General features: G+C 40.4%; 1 protein-coding gene across 1 annotated transcript in view; it reads left to right on the top strand.

Moving 5' to 3' along the window:
• Window positions 1–4,923: 4,923 nt before the first annotated feature.
• LOC141803991 (collectin-12-like) overlaps window positions 4,924–20,479 on the top strand; it is a 48,105-nt gene continuing 32,549 nt past the window's right edge. Inside the window, 2 exon segments of the mRNA XM_074688166.1 lie at window positions 4,924–5,347; window positions 8,902–8,952. Of these exon segments, the coding sequence (XP_074544267.1) occupies window positions 5,341–5,347; window positions 8,902–8,952 (58 nt within the window). The 5' untranslated portion in view covers window positions 4,924–5,340.

Here is a 20,479-nt window from a genome sequence, read left to right as displayed (position 1 = left end):
TCCTTCTCTGGCGGGAATAAACAAAGTGTGTGAAGAAGTGGTGCAGTAGCTTTGAACTGATCGGGGCTATTCCTGCACTTTGCACTCCAGCTTCATCCTATTAGAGTCTTTACTTCATGTTGATCCTGTTAATCCAGCATTAAGCACGCTGACAGAGAGGCTCCATTTGCATAAGAGGCTGCTTAGTCATATTAGATACAAGCTACTGTTTACATGTCAGAGACATCAGTCAGAGGGACGTGTGGCCACACAGGTCACACCAAATGTTTCTCTGTACACAGGCTAGATCTGGAATTTTAATACGTTAATGAAACAGAGAATTTGATTGGTCAAAATGAAAACAATTAGTAATTCATTCTGACAAGTAAGAGAGGCGCCAGAGTCAACGTGATCACATACATCAAACACTGTCAAAATGAAGTTGTGCAAACTCAAAACTTCAAGGTAACTGTCTGCAATGGATTTATGAGTTTTGAGGCCAAATAAAAAAATTATGTTTGAACCAACTTATAATTTTTTTTTCTTGAGATAACTTATTATTCACATTTATTATGACTTAAGAAAGCAGGATGTGATCCCCGTTCTTCTGATTGGGAAACAATGACCCTTCCACTAAGCCACAGCCACCCTACTGATGAACCTTTTGCTAACGAATCAAGTAGATCAATCGACAAAATACAAATAAAATATTCACCTTTATAGTGAATTAATTTTATTCTCATCCTTTACATTCATGAGAACAGTGGAAATGGTGGAAAATGTGAGAAATTTAAAATGAAGATGAAGACCCCTTTTGATGATTTAAAGCCTCACAACCATGATCTGAAGTTCATCCAACTTAACTTATGACATGAGTCCAACTTTACACAGCAAACTCAATATTGGTAGTCCAGATATCTATGTTGAAGTAGTTTTGAACACAACAGAACATTTTTTGTTTGCCAACTTTAAGTTTTTATTTTTACAGTGTATGAAAACAAAACACAAATCAGGAGTCCAGCTCATGAGCCATTTACTTCACCTCTACCTGTTGACAATGCAGCAAAAACTTGATGTTTTGCATGGTATCATCATTGACAATTTATTTGGAAAGCTCCAAACTGGTCATTAATGGCTGACAAGTCATCAGTGGGGGAAAAAAATACAAGAGGAGAAAACTACAGAGGGATGTTGAAATACACAACAAGATGAGGGGAAAACATAACAGAGAGAAAAATAAATAAATTGCTGCTGTCATTTCTGCACCTGTTAAAAAATAACTTTCTGCTAATGAAATTCTTGAATCTTGATCTTAAATTTATTGCGCTAATTTGACCCATGATGAGGCTTAATGCAATACACCAGCTGTCGAATCTGATGAACTGTTCTTTTAGCTTCTAAAATTAATCATTTTTAAACCACTAAAATCTTCTTAAAATCTATCCTTAGCATTAGCTTGTTTGTATAATTATAATGTAGCTGGGTAAAAAGTATGATGACGTACTGTATAGTGAGCAGGTGATTGTGTGAAATAGAATCCTCTCAGAGTTTATAAGACCCCTCTTCTTCGTTTCAGGATATTTGCAACTGTAAGAAAACACCCTGTTAGTTTTTCCAGAAGTTTCCAATGACTGCCAATGCAAACATGAGTTAAGCATGGGCACAGTTGCCTCTTTTAACTCTTTGGTGTTATTTCTTCTTTTATTTATTTATTTATTTACATAAATGGATAATGCAAAGTATATTTTTTAGCTTTAAGTTTTTGCACTATCTTGTGTTTTATAGATGCTGTTCTGAATTGAACTGCATTTATGGACTTCATACAACAACTCAGTAACACTACAGGAATACACAGCTATAATAAACTAAGGTCCATTTTCCCACCTCACTACAACATCTTTAAGCTGCTGTTGGCTGGGTCCTTTGGGTGCCAGCATCAGTGCTAAAATTACCCCTCTGTGGGAAATCCTTAACACAACACAAACTAAGCTCAGCCCTGACATGCACAGAAGTAGCGTCATCACCGTACTGAATGTACTACATCGTCTCTGGTTTTTGATTGATGAGGTAACTTGTCCATGTGGGATTGTGGGTAACTTTGGTGTAATCATCCTATAAGAAGAGCAAAAAAGAGGTCACATGATGAAAAGGGTCTGTTTACTTGAAAACCAATTCAGAGCCACATCCTCAAAGCCAGGAGCACGCCACTAATGCACGGACTCTTATTTTGAAGGGATTTCTAGCTTGAGCATGCCATCAGCTATTATTAGATGTACACCCAGATGTGTATCTGTTGTATTTTTAGCAAAGGACACATTTCTCACAGTTTGACCTTGTGTTGCATCTCTTCTTCTGGTGGAATGTGAGGGTCTCGGGGTGAAAGGTTGCTCTGTCCCTGTCTCCTCAGTGGTGCCTCATCTACCCCAAAAATGTGCCCTCTTCGCATGCTGTGACCCAGAAAATAGGGTCCTTACTGGATAATAATGAAAACCAGGCAGCGCTTCAGCTCAGTCTGCAGCATCTCTGACACCTTTAACACCTGGATCCTATAACACTGCAGGGAGGAAACACTCTTCCCATGTTCTCCCTCCACTGCCCTCAGCATGAAGCAGAGGCCACGGACATGCAATCACTCATACACACAGAAATGTAGATCACATGAAGATAAACTTCAGATGCATCATTTTTTGGATATAAAACATTCCCCTACTTGCTCTCTCTGGAGTTGTTAACTTCAAAGTGAAGCAGCAGGTCCATATAACCAGCTCCCAGTGAGGGCTTGTGCTAAGTTTTGTGGTGCTGATCAAAGTGTGGAGTCTGAGCTGAAAAGACAAACAGGTGTAAAGGATAAACTGCTTCACAGAAACCTGGAGTTATAGATGAAACCGTTAAAGTGGGAACACACAAGTCTGAGGGCTGTGCGAGTTCAGTTTAGGACAACACTGGTGCAAAATATGCAGCTGAGATGGAAACGTGCAGGGCACATTCCCTCAGTCCAGAAAACATTAATGAGCATGCAACATGTGGCCCGTTCATTTAGCTTAATGCTAACGAGCAGCAGATGTTAGTTTTTGTTTTTGTACTGCATGCAAACAATTGTTTTGACACTGAATCATCACTTTGGAAAAGTATTGGTACAGTTTAAAGCTCCTTTGAGGAACTTTTGTTATGCATTGATATTGGCGCCCCCTGTGGACAACACTGCATCTTCAATCTGTGCTGATGCTTTTTTTAAATTAGTTTTTTATCCCTAAAAAAATCCCATCCAACTGTTTTTCTAACAGCAGAAGAAATGTGTTGTTAACTTTATATCTTGGCTGCAGAAAATGTAAACATAGGTCGTGGTGGCAGAGCAAGTTGTCTGACACCCAGTGTTGTGCATGAACAAGTAGAATGAGCAGTTTTTAACTCGTGAATGGGAATGTGAGCGAAGTTCACTCTTGAGGCAGTGAACGGTCGCTTGCAATCTGAGGAGCACTGAAAGGTGAGGAGAGAAGAGGAAAGTTGCAGAGAGATGTCGAGCACTTTGATTCAGGGCAACAGAAGTCAGATCTACTACTACAGCGCTTTCAGTGCCTTCAGAATGGCTCATCCTGCAGACAGTGTACACAATAGGACAACACTTTTTCTGTATGTGGTGCAATAATTTCAGCATACAGGGATTCATTTATTTGGGGGAATTAGCTTGAGGGATAAAGACTAAAGCTGTACTGAAAAAAAGACCATGTAGCAAAAAATGAACATGAACTAGCTCTTTTTTTGGACAATGAACTACGTTCAAAATTTAAAAAGATGACCTTTGAGTGTGAACTAGTTCATTTAAACAGGTGGGAACTGAGATGAGCTTGAGCTTTTTGTGTTAGCTGGCACAATACTGCTGACACCTTCCCCCACAGTGCTTTAAAGCAGGGGTCACCAATGTAGTGCCCGCAAGAATCACTTAAGGCATGTTCCAAAAAACAGCAGGGTTACAATGCAGTTACTTACTAACATCATTCTATGTAAATCAATAATAATAATTGTGAAATAATTAACATTGACCTGTGAGCAGCCTCTTCACACAGTATTACCACTTCTACTATGACCCCTGCTTTAAAGCATTACAAATTATGATAAAGAAATCACCATATTGTTTACAACAGTCTTTGTTGCTTTTGTAGATAAAAAGGAGATTTGAGTAATTATTTCAGTGTGTCTTATAACAAGAAAAAGTATCCCACAGGGGCTTTAACACCTCTGTAATTACATTTTTTAAAGACTGGATTTCAGGACTTCATGAATGGTTTAAGTTAGAACCCAAACCCAAAACAGAGAGGATCATATTGTTTTAGACTTGTATTTTTGTCTTTGACCTTGGATGAAAACTTTTTATTTTATTTTATTTTTAAGGGTAAGAGGTACCTGTTTTACTGTCTCAGCAAAAGTGGGGCATTCAGCAGCTGTTGGAAAGTACAGTGATTAAAGGATTCATATTCCCAGGTTAGATGAAAACATGACTCCAAATAATTTTTTGCAAACTTTTTGTCTTGCTGCTGCCTCAAAAGTTTGATCAGTTATAGACTGTCTGCAGTTTCATCAGTTGTTGTTGTTTTTTTTTTCAATTCTACCTACAAGTAACCTATTGAAGCCCAGCTCAGACACTGATGTTGAAAAAAGAGGCTTAGATTCAATGAAAGTCAGTCATGAAGTGTGTGGTTGTTATAGCATTACCTTGATGTCAGTGCTGCTTTATTTTAGTATCAAAACTCAACAAGTTGGACAAGTTGCTGAAACTTATCTGTTGCCTACAGTTACCATCCAAGTCCTCAGTGTGTAGTTCAGCTTGAACACACACACACACACAGCAGCAGCAGCTCACAGTGCAGACGGTGCGCACAGATGTGGGAACACGTGGTTTCTCCTCGCAGCCCCGCGGGCGCACCACTTCCTCTCACGTTTAGATTCCTTCACTTTTGGAGTTTTTCTGGTTGCGGCTGCGGGTACCACCGGAGTGCTGAGCAGGACTACGGTACACCCCCACCTCTGCATCTCTCCTCACTGCCAGATAAATAAGAAGAAGAAAGTTTTTTTCCCCCTCCTGCTCTTTAAACTCCTACTTGCATCCAAACGTTACTCTTGTTTTGCTGCAGCAGCTGAGGTGTTACCCTGAAGTTACCTGCGCTGTAGGAGTTCGTCCTCAGTGTTGAGAATCACGGATGGAGTTCTGAACTTTCTACATTTTGGAGGTTTTTAAAAAAGCAAAGAACACTGTGAACCTTTGAATCCTCAAGTGTTGCGCGCTCAAAGGGGCTTTGGGAGAAAGCTAATTGCGATGCAGTGGATGTGACTTCAAACGACAACGGTAGAGTCCTGTACACCACAATGAAAGGTAAGAAAATGCGCATATTTACATATGGATATTACAGACGTCAGCTGATGCGCACATTGCAGTGTCACTGATGATCGCTTGATTTATGTGTTGTTGCTACATGCCTCTTGCTCTTTCTTTGTCACTATTCTGCCTCTTTCTCCGTGTGAGACGAGAGGAATGCGTGGGCTCACTACGTCTGACATCTGGCTTCAATCAGGGGACTCTGGGACTTTTTTTCTTACATCTGGCCGCTGCTTCACATCAAACATAACCTACACCAATACATCTAGTCACATCTAAGTCACTAAAGCATGACGATTAAAAGATTAAGAGAGCACTTCTTGTTTACGCCTTGATGGAAAATTAAACATGGCAGCAGCTGTGATTTTTTTTTTTTTTTAACTGGGGTGAAACTTTTATGTTGTTATGTAGGACTTAAGTGTGGGTTCAAAAGTTTGTTTTGGCCTCAATGAATCAAAATCACTTAAGGAAATATTGAGTCAGACTAAATCCTCGTGCACAAACTCCTTTATTGTGGTAGGACACCTCGCGCGCGCACGCTCACGCGCTCACCCTTAATCCACGCTTCTCTCAAACACATTTAGGACAAAAATAGACCCCCCTCAACACACACTCCAAACAAACACACACCATAAAAAATATGAGTCATTGTGGGCTGTGGGTAACAACAACTCGTGATTTCCAAAGCTTCGTCCCCAGATGTTTTGGACGTACACACGCCACTCGCACCCTCACCCTCACACACTCCGTGGATTTGGACAGGAAGCTGGTCTCTTTATAACATTATATAATCACTACCAGTCTCCTGCCACCTTGTGGTACACTGCAGAATAAGAACACAAAGCTCTTCATTGTGGACATGAATGCAAAGCCCTCACACTAAGTCTGTGATGTGACTGGAGAGTTAGCCACTTCTGGTTGCTACTGTAACTCAAGGGAAAAGAAAAGAGGCTTACAAAGGTCTAACCACCGTCTTTTTTAAGTTTTAGAATAGGAGACAGGAGCATTTCCTCCCTAGATGTTTTTGTGTATTTCAAGGGATGTTTCAGACCCTTAGGCTAATTTGCAATTTGCATTTAGGCTGGCTCTTCTTCAGGATCTATGGAAGCCCAAAGTGGACATGCTTCAAAACTTTTTATCTTTTAACAAAATTAAGTTTTTTTCCCCCTTAGATCTTATCTTTCTCTTTTGGTCATCTTGGTAACAGACGTAAGGGTTTTGGTACTCAACACAACTCACATTTCTTTACTCAGCACCTTTCAAGCACACAGCCCAAAGTGCTTCACAAAAGAGCAGAGAAAATAACAGTGACTGGTAAAATAGTAAAAGACTAAAACAAGACAAAGGATAGTAACATAAAATACAATAAAATCAGTAAAATAAACCTTGCCCTGCCATGCTTCCATTGCCCATGTTAATGAGTTGGATGACTCGGTTCTGATTTTGCTTTGAGCTTTTTCATCTCTGAGAATAAGCGTTAAAATAATCTGGTGTTATTCTGGTGGAAGTGGGTCAAAAAGTATTACTCTGAGATAATGAGATAAATAAGTAGAGATCAAGAGAAAACCATTTGAAAATGCTCATCAAAACTGTACCATGCCCTGTTTGGGCTTCCATAAACCACATTGCACCTGTAGGATTGGTTGCTTTAGCCATAGATACAAATACAACAAGAACCTTGATTTCATTGCCATTTGTTTGCATCCTTGCCAAGGGATAAACCACGAGAAAAATGGAAAATAGTATCAGGGCCCAAAAGTTCAGTCTTGAATCCAAAGCCCTGTTTTGTTTGGCGAACAGTAGTGAAGGACATGCAAGGTGGTTAAAACATTGAAAAAAGATGTGTTTGTCAGACTTTAAAATATAATATAACGAATGTTAGTGGACTGACTAAGATTTTAAGTTTGAGTGAAAGCTTTGGCTTATCACATAAAGATGTACATATGTTGTCCATCAAAAATGTCTTTAAACTATTTTTTTTAATCCAGTTTTCACAGGTTTAATCTGACATGCACAGACTGGCAGCAGTATTTACACCAAACTCCAAATAAACTTAAAGTTTGACTCATCTCTGTGTTTTCCAGACCTCTGTTTTCAACCCTTTGGGGTAAAATGTGATGAACTCCATTTCCCCGAATGGCTCTTGAAAAGCCAAACACACTTACGGTAAAAATTTCCATTGTGATGGGACACAGGCATGTTGCTCAGTAACACAACAGGAAAAAGAGTATTGGGGGTATTTGGAAACTCAAATTCCAAAAGTATGATGTGGTTTCTCATTTGACACAACTGCTTAGGTTGCTCTTGACACACATTTTCTCACACGGCTTTTTGTCAAGACCTGCTACTTAGGATCCAAAGTAATGCTCTGGACTTTTCCTCCCTATGAAGAGTCATCGTTGAACATTTCCAGACTAGATGCTACTCTCAGGGGAAGACATGCAGTACATCAAGAGAAAAACATTGTCCTTTAAAGCTTTAGAAGTTTTTCTTTTCGTACTTTAAAGCTCCTGTGTGGAGTTTTAGGCTAGTTATAAACAGAATTAAAGTGGGATGACACTTAAATCTTTGCTTTTGTCACCTGATCTGTTTTGGAGCATTTTTACAGAGCAGTTTGTCACAGTAAGCGCAGTGATGTTGTTATTGTTCATGGTAGTAGCATCAGGAAGCAGAAGGGTATTTCAGCTTGTGTACGGTGCGCCAAGAAGGACAAAAAAGCATGCAATTGAAAATCTTAGGCCCCGTTTACACGACGTTTCATCTGAAAACGCTATAACGCAGTGAAAAAAATCTGCGTTTACACGGAAACGCAGATGGACTGAGAGCGCTGAAGTAAGCATGCCAGGCCTGTAGGTGGTGCTATAACTGTCTTGTCCAGCCGCTTTTGGGAGATCTCCCCTGAATTAGAGTTGAGCCAGTCATCTGGTGTATTGGGGAATACTAAGTGCAAAAGTGGAGCAACAGATGCACATTTTGTTGAAAGACAAGTCAGCAGATACAGCAGATTGAGCAGCACAAGCACAACACGGTAGTTCGCGACAATCGAAACAATGGTATTGTTGTCCTGATTGTGACAACAGCGTTTCCTCTGAAAACGCCGGCTTACTGTTTGCACGGCAACGGTGTCGGCAGTGTTTCAGAAAAATCCCACTCTGGAGGCCATTTTCAAAAGTTTACGTTTTAGGTCGGGTGAAATGCGACCTGAATGTTTCTGAGTAAATGCGAGGTTGAAACGTAACAAAACTTTTGCGTTTCACCCCAAAACCGTTGTTGTGTAAACGGCCCCTTAAAGCTTTCATTTTAGACCTTATTTGCCCAGTGATTAACATTGACCATCAATGCTTCTGGGTAACTCATCAGGCTGAAAGTGAAAGTGAAAGTTCATTCATGATGCTGGAAACAGCAGTTTTACAATCACAAGCTCACGTTTCTCTCTCCGCCTTTAAACCAGAGTAAGAAACATTCCTTCACAGTCTACTTTGACGAAACATTTAGCAGATGTTGCTCATAACACAACGACTAACGATTGTTTCTACATCTTCTCCTTCCAGACGACTTTGCTGACGAGGAGGAGGTGCAGTCCTTTGGCTACAAGAGGTTTGGTAAGTAAGAAGTCACACCTCAACTTTAAACCTTAAACTTAAAAATCACTGTCAGCTGTTCTGTCCCCGGAGACACATCAGCAATGGTAGAGCTTTAAATCATTGCATAGGAATAACTTCTTTCAACACAAAGATTTGTCTTGGCTGGCACCCTCCTAGAATAACCTTCGAGGTTAAGACTAGGCCCCACCTCATTTCCCAGGAACTTATTTTTGGCTGAAGCTTTTATTTTTATTTCTCTGATACAACAACAGCGGGACACAGGGGAAAGAAAAGCCACAGCATCCTGGGTGTTCCTGACCGGTCGAATAACTTTGCAGCCTTATCAGCGTCTCCGTGTACTTTTTCTTCTTCAGCTCAGCAAAATGTGCACACAATGACTTGGTCTAAAACCAAAGAAATCAGGCTGGAAATGAGTCGGCTGATTCCCCCGGTGTGTCTGGCTTTCTGATTCAACTTCCCAGACAGGTTCATAATCTCACCCACTCATCAGGCGATAAAAATTATACCCTTCAGCCAGATGTTGGTAACTCCCCAGCTGAGTGTGAGCACGTTCAGAAATACTACATTAACACATTCTTTTAGCAGATCTTCTCACATGAGCCACAGTCATTTCCTTCAAGTTTTTAGCAAAATATGGAAAAGGCTCAATTAAAAAAAAAAAAAAAAGAGTTTCAGGAAGATCAAGAGCGACTCTAAATAGACTTACGCTAATTCGAGTTATGGGGTGGCTGTGGCTCTGTGGTAGAGGCTGTTGTTGTTTTTGGTGGTTTGATCTCAGCTCCTGCAGTCAAAGCTTGAAGTGCCACTAATGAGGCAGGTTTAAGCCACTTCTGTTTCTGTGCTTTTGAATTTTGGAGGATATGAGTTACGATTATGTGGCGTTACGTCAAGAGCTTGAGAAAAACAACATCCTTATAGAATAGAATAGAACTTTATTGTCATGTACAACGAAATTAAAGTAACAGCAGCAATCAAGAAAACACAAGTGAGAAAGTGTATAGAAAGCGCAAAAAGCTCCATAAGAAAATAGATGATGACAGCTTGTCCATCACTCTCCAGTTCAGCCAGCCTCCACCTCCACAGGGTCCAGGACTGAGCTTCAGTCATGCTACATCTCTGTCTCCTAGATCCTGTCTGCTCACAGCAGGTGAAGCTCTTCTAATGTGGCGTTGGTGTCTGATGTTAACTCCGTTAGCCATGTCTGTGAATAGCATGATGCTACTCTGCCCTCTGGTATTCCCTCTGTTGCTGGGTTAGCACGGCTAGCTCGTCCATCTTATTGGAGATAGATCTTGTGTTCCCAATAACGATGGATGGAAGGACAGGTCCATGTCATCACTTCTTAGCTCACACCTGAGAACTAGCCTGTCGTCCTCACCTCCTTCTCTTCACCTTGTGGGAAGACATCAGGCCTTACACCAGTTAGCACTGTCATGCTACAGGCTGCTAACAGCTGAGTTCACATGTAAACAATGTAGCCATGGTTACATGAGGTATCTCCAGACAAACACAGGAGAAAAAGTAGTAAAAATATCACTGAAGCCACAAAAAGTTTGATGTCCATGACCAACAAATGAGCCACACAAAGTAATGGTCCACTCCAAATACACCTAGCCATCTCTAGATAATGGAGGAAAGGAAATGTCTGGGTGCATGTCCCCTTTGAGCTTCTGTACTGAAGGTACTAAAGTTGGTGACTTAAGCATAAACTTTGTTGGCATAACTCAGCAATGGACACTCCAAGTAAGAAAGTCACAAGATGTGCTTCTGACGAGAAAATCAAACAGCAGGCAAACAGAGATTCTTTCCTTTACAGCCAGATTATACACCAACAAATCATCACCAAGCTTTTCCTTCAACTCTTACATTCCTCAATGCTGTAATTTGCTGCTCTCTGCTGTATATTTCTCTCTCTCTGACTTCTTCTATTTAATTGCGTAGCTGTGAAGAAGAAGTACATCTCCAGTGTGATGTATGCGTGTCTCCACATCATCTCTCCTGCTTCTGTCCCAGAACAGAGATCAGGTTTCAACACTTTGGGGTGAAATGGTCACAGTGATCCCTCAGGTTTAGGAGGTGTTAGAGAGTGTGCGTGTCTTCAAGCACTCAGCTGCCAAATATCAGAGTGTAGTAGGAGTGTCATCACAATCAATTTACACTTCTGCACGTCTCTTTGCATAACTCCTGAAAGTGTGTGTGTTTATTCAACTCTTTTATGAAGGGAACATGATCTGTTGTGCACGTTAATACATTTGTAACATCTGGTGCTCAGATGCTGGACTGACTGCTACTAAGCAGCAGTGGAGGAGCAGTGGTAACAGAAAAAAACCCAATTAGAGAATCTCCTCAGAATAATTCTCTGCACATTGGGTTAAAATATGTCAAAACATCAAAATTTCTCAAATAGTGAAAAAAATAGCATAAATTTACTGTGCTGTTAACACAGATGGGGGCTAAATTAAAGGGAACCTCTTTCAGGCAAACATCCTGGTAAAGTTTTGGGCTGTAGTCCAAACCTGAAAAAATTTCCAAGAGTTCTGAATTTTTTTCCTAAGTTGCTTGTCCAGACTGGTCCTGAGTAGATATAAGTCTTCCCTGTTAGATGAAAGGAGTGGTGGGCGACAGGATGAGTCTCAGGAGGCAGAGCATGATATCAGGAAGGGATGGATGTTGAATAAGGTCGTTTCAAAGGTACCGACCCCCATTCTGTCTGTGGTACTGAGTAGCGATTCAAGTAAAATCAAATGGGGCAATTTTTCAATACCTTAACTCATCTTTGTGACTGGGAGGGAGTGGAAGAGTAGGTGATATTTCTTTCTGGACATGAAAACAGCATTGCAAGTTAAAGGGGCTGTGAGGAGTTTGAACGTTATCTTGAAAAATGCTCCTTTATGCCTGATCGTAACCCACACTTAAAAATGAAATAATTTGCGCCAATACTGCTGATTACAGGTTATTTCAAATTGCTCCTATTCAGCTTCCAGGTTAGATCGACCGATTGATTTACGCCATGTCTGGGTCTCTAAGAGCGCAGTCACACTGGCAATCCAAATCGTGCCGTGCCTAAGCACGATTGCCCCCCTGCAGCGCTGTTCCCCAGCTGGAGAGTACGGCCGGCAGTCACACTGCCCCTATATGAACCAGACTTTAGGGGGTATCAGACACGGCCCGCCTTTGTCATCCTGAAGCATTGGTTTACATGAAGCGCGATCTCATCAGAGTCAGCACAATGAGACACAGAGAGCACTGCTACAACTTCAGAGACTTTTGGACTTCTATTAGGTCGTTTTCGTCCGACACAGCCCTCTAACACCACGCTTCGTTTAAAATGATCGTCGAGAGATGCGCTCGCAGTGATTATACGTAATGGATCGCACGCGCTGTCCGCATGCTTGTGCTCGTGCATGAAGTAAACCGTGCCGAAGCCCACTTCTTCGAAGCGTGCCGAAGCACGGAATCGTGCTTGAGCATGGCACAGTTGCGGTCACACTGGCCTTTCCAAACGTGCTTTACGACTGAAGCGTGCTTAGGCACGGCACGATTGGCTAGTGTGACCGCGTCCTTAGACAACACCACGCCGGCTGACAAAGTTTAGAAGTGAGAAGAGATAAAACACAGAGATCTGTGTTTTTTCTCTGCTAAAACTATTTCTTTGACTTATTTTGTGTTGGCTAATTAGCCTTTAGCTTGGGCTGTATCACTCTATAACAAAGGGGCTAATCTGTTTGTGATACTGTTCATCCCAACCCACAGTCAGCAGTTATTCTGCAGTGGTCCGTTCAAACTTGAGAGTCTATCAATAAAATGAAGAGTGAGGTTACGTAAGCTCTGCTTGGTAGATGACTGGCAGGACACAGCTAACCAGGATTTAGTAATATTTCACATTAATGACGTGTTAGAGCACCGAACTACCAGCTGCACTAAATATAGATGGCTGATAAACTACTTACAAACTGACTTTGTTTGCTTGTTGTCACGTTAGCCTACATATACGTCAGAGTACCGAGCTGCCGATTGTAGCTAACGTATAGCCGGATGCTACAATGTTTGCTTGATGTCACATTTCAAACTGTAGCGCTACGTAACTGTGCTGATAAATACCTTACCTCAGTGTGTTGTATCCAGTGAAAAGTTGTCTTGGACAAAGAAAATTCATTTTCGATTCAATCTCCATTTAAATCCAAAACACACCTCACTAAAAGTAATTTATGACAGTGTGCTGAGACTGCGGGCCACAAGGTGGTGAGGGGATGCAATTAAAACAGATCCTCTTTACAGCATCTTTAATATATTCAGAAATAAACATGTTAAATTGAAAAACCTTGAAAACCTTATCAAAAGCACACTGGAGAGGCTGCTGTGTAATGTGGACAACATGAGAGCAGACAAAGCACAAGAGGCTAACACTTTGTTTACAGATTTTTGCCTTTTTGATAAAACTATGAGCAAACGAGGGGATGTACTAAGATAAACGGTGGTCTTTGATTCGCTGATTCTCTTTCTTCATGGTGGAATGTTTCTATTCACATGGTTATGTGTTGATGATGTTTCAGTCATTGCATGACAGAAACATCATCAACCCCTCTAGGAATCATGAAGGCAAAATACAGATAAATTTGTTGTGAAAGTTTAGCTGTTAGTGTTTGCACATGCAATCACTCCTGACTCTGATGCACGCGTGAGTCCAGTTATAAAGGACTTTGAGTGAAAACACTGGCACCACCCTACTGTCTCCTTTGGTAGCGTTTAGCATAGCAAAGCAAGAACACGGGAAGCAGAGAGAAACAGCTGGACTGACCTAAAACTTTCAAGATGAACATCGTCACAACACATCTGGCTTTTGTTTGTCTGAATACAGTCACAGCACTTCTCTTCTTCTGGAGCTCACACTTAAAGTTTTGCATTTCTGTCCATGTTCCCATTTTATATTCTGTAAAAACATGTCAGTGAGCGACCTTTAGAGATGCTACTAAATGTTTTTTTAATCTGGGAAAGACCAAAGCTAGCTCTTTATTTCCTCTACCAGTCTTTCTGTTAAGGTAAGCTAAGCTAATTAACAATGTACTACTGCTCAGATTACAAAAAAAAAAAATACTTTTGATTGTCCAAATCTCAGACTAAGGATATGAAACTACTCCCTCTTTTGTCGCCGGTCCACAGCTTCCACACATTTTTGTGTACTGGCAGAGAGTTTTGTTGTCGTGCTTTTTGTTTGTCCCCTGCTGTTGAGAGAAATGAGCTCCTTGACTCATTCTGACATCTGCTTTCCACAAGAGGTCTATTATTCCACTGAGAGTGTCTCCAAACCTGAGAAGTTGCTGAGGGACTTCCTGTCTCCAACCTGGAAGTTTATTCAGTGCAAACCTATATACTCTGAGAGTGTACAGAGAGGTGGATAGGGAGTGGGCACTGTAGGCCTTCAGGGTTTCTGCTTAGGCTGTGCTGTGTCAGCAAAGTGTCCGGGAGAGGGCGGGAAAAGAGGGTATGGAAAAATAGGGAAAAATACGACCGCAAGTGGTTTTGGTTTCACAAATCTTTATTTATTTACAGATTATTGTGTTGTTCTTTAAGGCTCATTGGTTGTCCTAGATGTTGTTAAAACGCTTTATGTTTTTCAGTTCTTGGAGGAACAGTTACATTTTCAGCTGAGGAGTCACATTCCTCTCCTGGCTTATTTTTGGGTTAGGGTGAGCAAGTGGTTTCAATTTACGGCGACTTTATTAGCAGAAAAGAATGTTTTCAGGATGCCTGCCTGTTACTTAAAGCCCCCTCCAGGGCCTGCATGCGTGCACTTTGAGATGTCTCGTCCTAATGAAAGATTACTCGCTCATGTTTTCAATAAAGTTCAGAGTTAGTGAGAGAACAATAAAGAGTCACCAAGAAGCAGAGAGATGTTTAACAACTTTTTTGAAAAATGAGAAAAGGGGACAACAGCACGGAGCGGTTCTGGTCAGACTTGTTGTTGATCTTATCTCAGGCTTACATCGTCTGCAGGAACGGTCGGTAACTGGTCATAAGGATGGTGGGTCAATCCTGGATTGACCAATGACAGGCAGGCGGGAATGCATCCCAGACACTGCACAAGTCATTACATCCAAACAGGGGCCCGTGAAAAGCAAGCCACAAGGATTTCTGCTGAGGGTATTAGAGCGACAGGCGCAGGTCAGCTGCAGGTCGAGTGAAACACACTCTAAACTGAAGCACTGAGTAGATAACTGAGTGCAACACAACCAATGATGACTCAAATATAGCTATAGCAGCACGTTGCACTGCATGTAACAGTAGCTTGACTGGCTAATTATTAAGTATAAGTTTTAACAACTGAGAAAGATTACGGTCACAATGTCTCAGTAACTTCACAGCCTTCAGTCTTTTATAGGGATGGGTACCAAATTAGGTACTTTTATGGGAACTAACTGAATTCTGTCAAAAGTTCTGGGTTCTGATTCACGTAAAACCAGAAGGAACCATGTTTAGGTTGAGACTGTGAGGGCGTGGAAGAGTTGTTGATTTTTCATGCTGGACATGAACACAACATTGCAAGGTTATATATTGAAGAATAGATATGCTAAATTGAAAACAAGTAATTATTATTATTAAACAAGTTGATATTTTTTACCACATAAACAAAAAAAAGAACTGAAAATTGGTACCGTTGAGTAACAGTATGAATTGTCAGCCAATGGCATCAGTACCGTATCGTTTCTAATGTGAAAGGTACCCATCCCTAGTCTTTTGGTACATCCACAGCCATCTTTGTTTGTTAGGCTCACCATCGCTATAAACATTATTCACACTTGAATATGATTTCAGGCACAATCATCTCCAACTCCATCCAGTGTACAAAAGTGAAGTCAAAAACTCCATGACAAAAGTCAAATGAACCCTTTATGATCTATCATACCAAGTCTGCCACAACACTTCTACATCTGTACACACTGTAGTGTAATTTATTGCTGAAAATGTTTGTTTTACATCATTAAAACACTTTTATTCCCACTGAATAAAATGTAAAGACTTATGTCCAGATTAACCAAATAAGTCGCTAAAAAGTTTAAGATATCCATCCATCCATTTTCTTAACCGCTTATCCTGTTCAGGGTCGCGGGTGGCTGGAGCCTATCCCAGCTGTCATTGGGCCAGAGGCTAGTTTAAGATATTACATACATTTTTTAGATATTACTCATAATTTTCAAAAGAAAGAAATTTCATGGCTGTATCCCTCAAAAATGTAAACGTGAAAAACGTGATGATGTGTTTTCAGCATATGCTGTGTTCCGTTTGTACTCGGAACTGGGAAGTCAGGGGTTGGAGTGACGCCATCTCCAAGTTCAGCGTTCTACTTGCCAAGTTGGAAAAACTTGCCTTAACCCCAATATTTCTGTATATAAACATCGAATAAAACTATATATACAGCTGATTAATTCAACTGGTGCTTATTCAATGGGTGCTCCAACTTACAAGTTGGAAATCCCAACCTTGGGGGGCTGTTCCCACTCGGAACTTTGAAATTCCGACTTCCAAGTACAAATAGAAAGCACCAATACGCAGCTTTGTCAACACGTAGTCTGGATCAAAATGTTTTATTTTTTACGCTTTTTGTACCTGATTTCTGCAAACAAATTACTGGAAGGAAACAGCTACATGTTAAAAACACAATATGAAAATTTATTTTCCCACATTTTATGTGCAAACAGAATAACAGATTTTATCTGGTTTCAAATCTACCGCCAATCAAAACTTAATGTGCAAATCGTACACAGCGCTGGGCCCTGGAGGGTTAAAGGAATCGCTCGCAGGTATGGAAAGTTCACCGACTCTCGTGGAAGTATTGATAACATCCTGAAGTTCTTCCTCCACTAATTCAAAGCATATAGTTCAACAGGACCCATATTTGTCAATAAAGCTTTAAACTGTGGATTTATACCCAGATTCTGTCACATTCAGCCTGTAGGGGGAGCTCCTAAAGTTTTGCCTTACTGTTTCCTTACTGTCATCTTTTTATCCAGTCTTTTATATATCAAACATATTTTCTTAGGTTGAAGTCCTGATGGCTCGTGAGAACCAGAAATGTGCTGATCTCAACCTGCAGCTTCTGTCTACATTGTCTTCAGCACTTTGGTAGAGTAGACGAGTAAGACAATACCTGCTCCATGTTGTTTTTATGGAAATTAAAATCAGGGAGAGAGTTTTTTCCCAGAAGACTCTGACATCATCCAGCCTTCGCTTTGTTTTCGGGTGTCCTTTGTGTCTACCACTTATAGCTATGAGTCTGAGTCTGTTTGTGAACCCAGCTCAGTGATTGATCGAGCTTCAACCCACAAAACTTTCACACACAACACCAGAGTTTGTGCTTTGTCACCGACCAACAATTGCTGCTGGAGTCCTCCAAACCTTTCTGCAGTCTCAGTCCCCAAACCTCAACCTCACAAAGCAACCACACCTCATCCATCACTGGGTTTCTGCACCCCACTCGATGGAGCCTGAAACAACTCTTGAATTTAAATCAACACAAACTGAGGTCAACGTTCAGAAAGCCAATAAATATGAAAACAAAAGTAGCGATGAAGGCAGAAAGAGTTACACACGGGTGTTTGGTGAAGCACTGATGAAAGCAGATGCAGGAGTGCCATGGGGACATTTTTACAGATGATCATGTGACTATAAAGCTGCTATAGCCTCTGGCTGATTTACTATATGGCTCCAGTTATTATCAAGCCTGGAGATCAAAATGTGTTCCAGCTGCTCTGACTTCCAACTTATCTTTATAGGAAGCACTTATTAGATTCATATAGTGCAGACAGAGCTGCGCAGACATCAGAAGAGGGGCTCCTGGAACGCCTGATACTTCCAGTGAATGTCACATAACCCCTGCTCAGTTTCTGCTGGGGCCTCCACCTCTTCACTTTCACTTGTTCTAGGCTTGTTATACATTGTTTGATTAAGTTAAATGTCAAAACAAAAGAAATTCTGAAATCATCCAGGCCTCCTCATCAAACATCTTAACACCGTTCTATGCAGCGTTTTCCCCATGGGATTCATCAGTCAATGGTAACGACAGGTCTGCAACCAACTGTCATCTGGTGTGGTGTCTTCTTTCACATAATGAATGTTTGTTAGTGAAGCTCTTCTCTCACATCAGGTTTTGGCGCTGCAACAAGAATAACACCCAAAGCAATGGCGGTGTCTGACTCCATTTTCTGTCTACATTCACACATAGGCTGCCTGGAGAAGTTCTGCATATGGTTCAGTGTCAGCGTTACACTTGATGGAAGTCTTTTGGCTGCAGAGAGGGCCAACGTCAACGTTGCTGCTTCCTCAGAAAGCTGGAATGAAAAATGTGTATTTTTCTTTGTTCTGCTGTGAGTCACAGTGCTGCTTGCTGTTAGACTTGCAGACCTGGCTGTGCTGCGTTTGTGGCTCTGGCTGTGGTTACGTTGGCCTTCAACCAGCACACCACTCTGTGTTTTTCTTGTTTATCTGTTAGTACTTTCATTTCTGAAGATACTGAAAAATGGTCTGCGTGTTGTGATTTTCCAGTGCTTCAGCCCTCAAGTGCTTCAGATGATTTCTCCAAGTCAGGCATGTGTTTGTGTTCTCACATCTGTCTGTACAAACATACCAAAAGCAACTTTAATTTATCAGCAGAACTAACTCCAGAGAGTTAAGTGATTTAGAAAAATAGTTCAAGATTGGTTCATCCACACAGAAACAGATGCTTCGTGTTGCCTCTTTAAGTAACGAGTCGAGAAGATGTGTGTGGATTTAGTGTTGTTTGACCAGATGTTAAGAATTGTCATTCAACTGCAAAACAACCGCACAAATTTCTCGTTATGAAACTGCGAGCAAAGTCTTAGTTGGTTTTTACCAACGTCAAGGAGGTTATGTTTTTGGGAAAGTTTGTTTGTTTGTTTGTCTGTGAACAACATAACTCAAAAGTAATGAACGGATCTTGATTAAATTTTCAAGAAATGTTCAAAACGGGATAAGGAAGAAGTGATTCAATTTAACTCCACGATAAATGGTCAGATTGCTTTGCAAAACAATACAACACAAGGTCACGATAATTTCTGAGGGATGTAAAAGTATGATCCAGATCCTGGCAATATTCTGGAAACTAAGATCCAGAATATGAAATATGTACTGGGTCGTCATAGTTTTCAACACTGTCAGGTAACAAATTATCGTACAAACCTGCAACTAACACCAAATTGTAGCAGACAGTCTGCTGAAAGGGAGTATAACATTAAAGTAGGACTAAAGTGTTGTGTGACAATCACAATATGCTTGGTGGAGGTCTGCGCTCTCTGAGTGCTTTTCCAGTTTCTATCTGTATTAACTGCTTCTCTGAAGAAAATATAAGAAAAGTCACTTGACTCTGTGCTGAAAGTGCCGAAGATCAAACAGTTCAAATTCTACTGATTGGAATTTTCAGGACAGTTTCTAAGTCTGAGTAAATTGCCAGTAAGTTAATTTGTACCTCAGAACTACAAAGACCACCTCTAGTCAGCCTGAGTACTGTACAGTTAGTACTGTAATTTTACAGATGGTCCTAGAAAAAGCTCCTAAACTGCAGAGAAACTTCACATTGTAGACTTTGTTCAAAGAATCTGAAGTCCTCACGCTGGAAGTCTTCCCATTACAGGTAGCATACACAACTATTTTGTATTTAGTCCTAACTGGACGTACATCCATAGACATGCTCAGTAAAAGCAAGGAAAACTCAACTTTTAGAGATCAACAAAATACTTAAGTGGTCACCTTGGGGAAATTACTTTTTCATCTATAGATGCTCCTTAAAAAAAGTAAAAAAATAAAAAAATAAATCAGGGAGAATACAAAATATACCCATAAGTGTCATATAAAATTTGAAGTACAAGCATAAAATATAAAGTATGTAAATTCTGCTAAGAAATACATGGTATACAAATACAAGACATGGGCACAAATACTGACATAAATTATGGGCATTGCACTAAAGTTATTTATTAAAGTTATTTGCTTAAACCAAAGTTACATGGGGTACATCAATGATGAATAAAAACTAAGATTTTGAAAATCAAGTCTCAAATTTATGAGAATAAATTTGTAAGAAAACATGCCTTATTTGACAAGGTTAACGCTGTAAATTTACTTTTTGTTTTTGCAACTAAAAACATGCTCCAAGATGCTTCATGTTGCTTATTTTGGTGACAGCTGCAGGCTTCTTTACCGAACTGTCTCTTAAAAAATGAAATAAAGAATAATCACTGGCTGAAATAATGACTTTTTTCTTGTAAATTTGCAACATTAATGTCATAATTAAAGAGCTTATTCTAACAGATTTTTCACTTAAATCTTAAAGTCTGAATTATTGTTATAAAACATTTGAACTTCATTATCCATTGTTAGATTTATTATGGTCAGAAATTGTAAATCTTTTCAACTTTAATTCACAACTTATGATGAACATTGTCAGCTTTTGGTGGCAGTTTTCACCCTCTGTTCTTGTGGCTACGACACAGAAACAACATCTCGATCTTTC

Source organism: Halichoeres trimaculatus, unplaced genomic scaffold, assembly GCF_033239565.1.
Source record: "Halichoeres trimaculatus isolate MK-OKI-2021-1 unplaced genomic scaffold, fHalTri1.1 fHalTri1_scaffold_15, whole genome shotgun sequence".
Lineage (NCBI taxonomy): Eukaryota > Metazoa > Chordata > Actinopteri > Labriformes > Labridae > Halichoeres > Halichoeres trimaculatus.
Note: the sequence above shows the minus strand (reverse complement) of the source record. Positions and strands in the feature narration are given on the sequence as shown.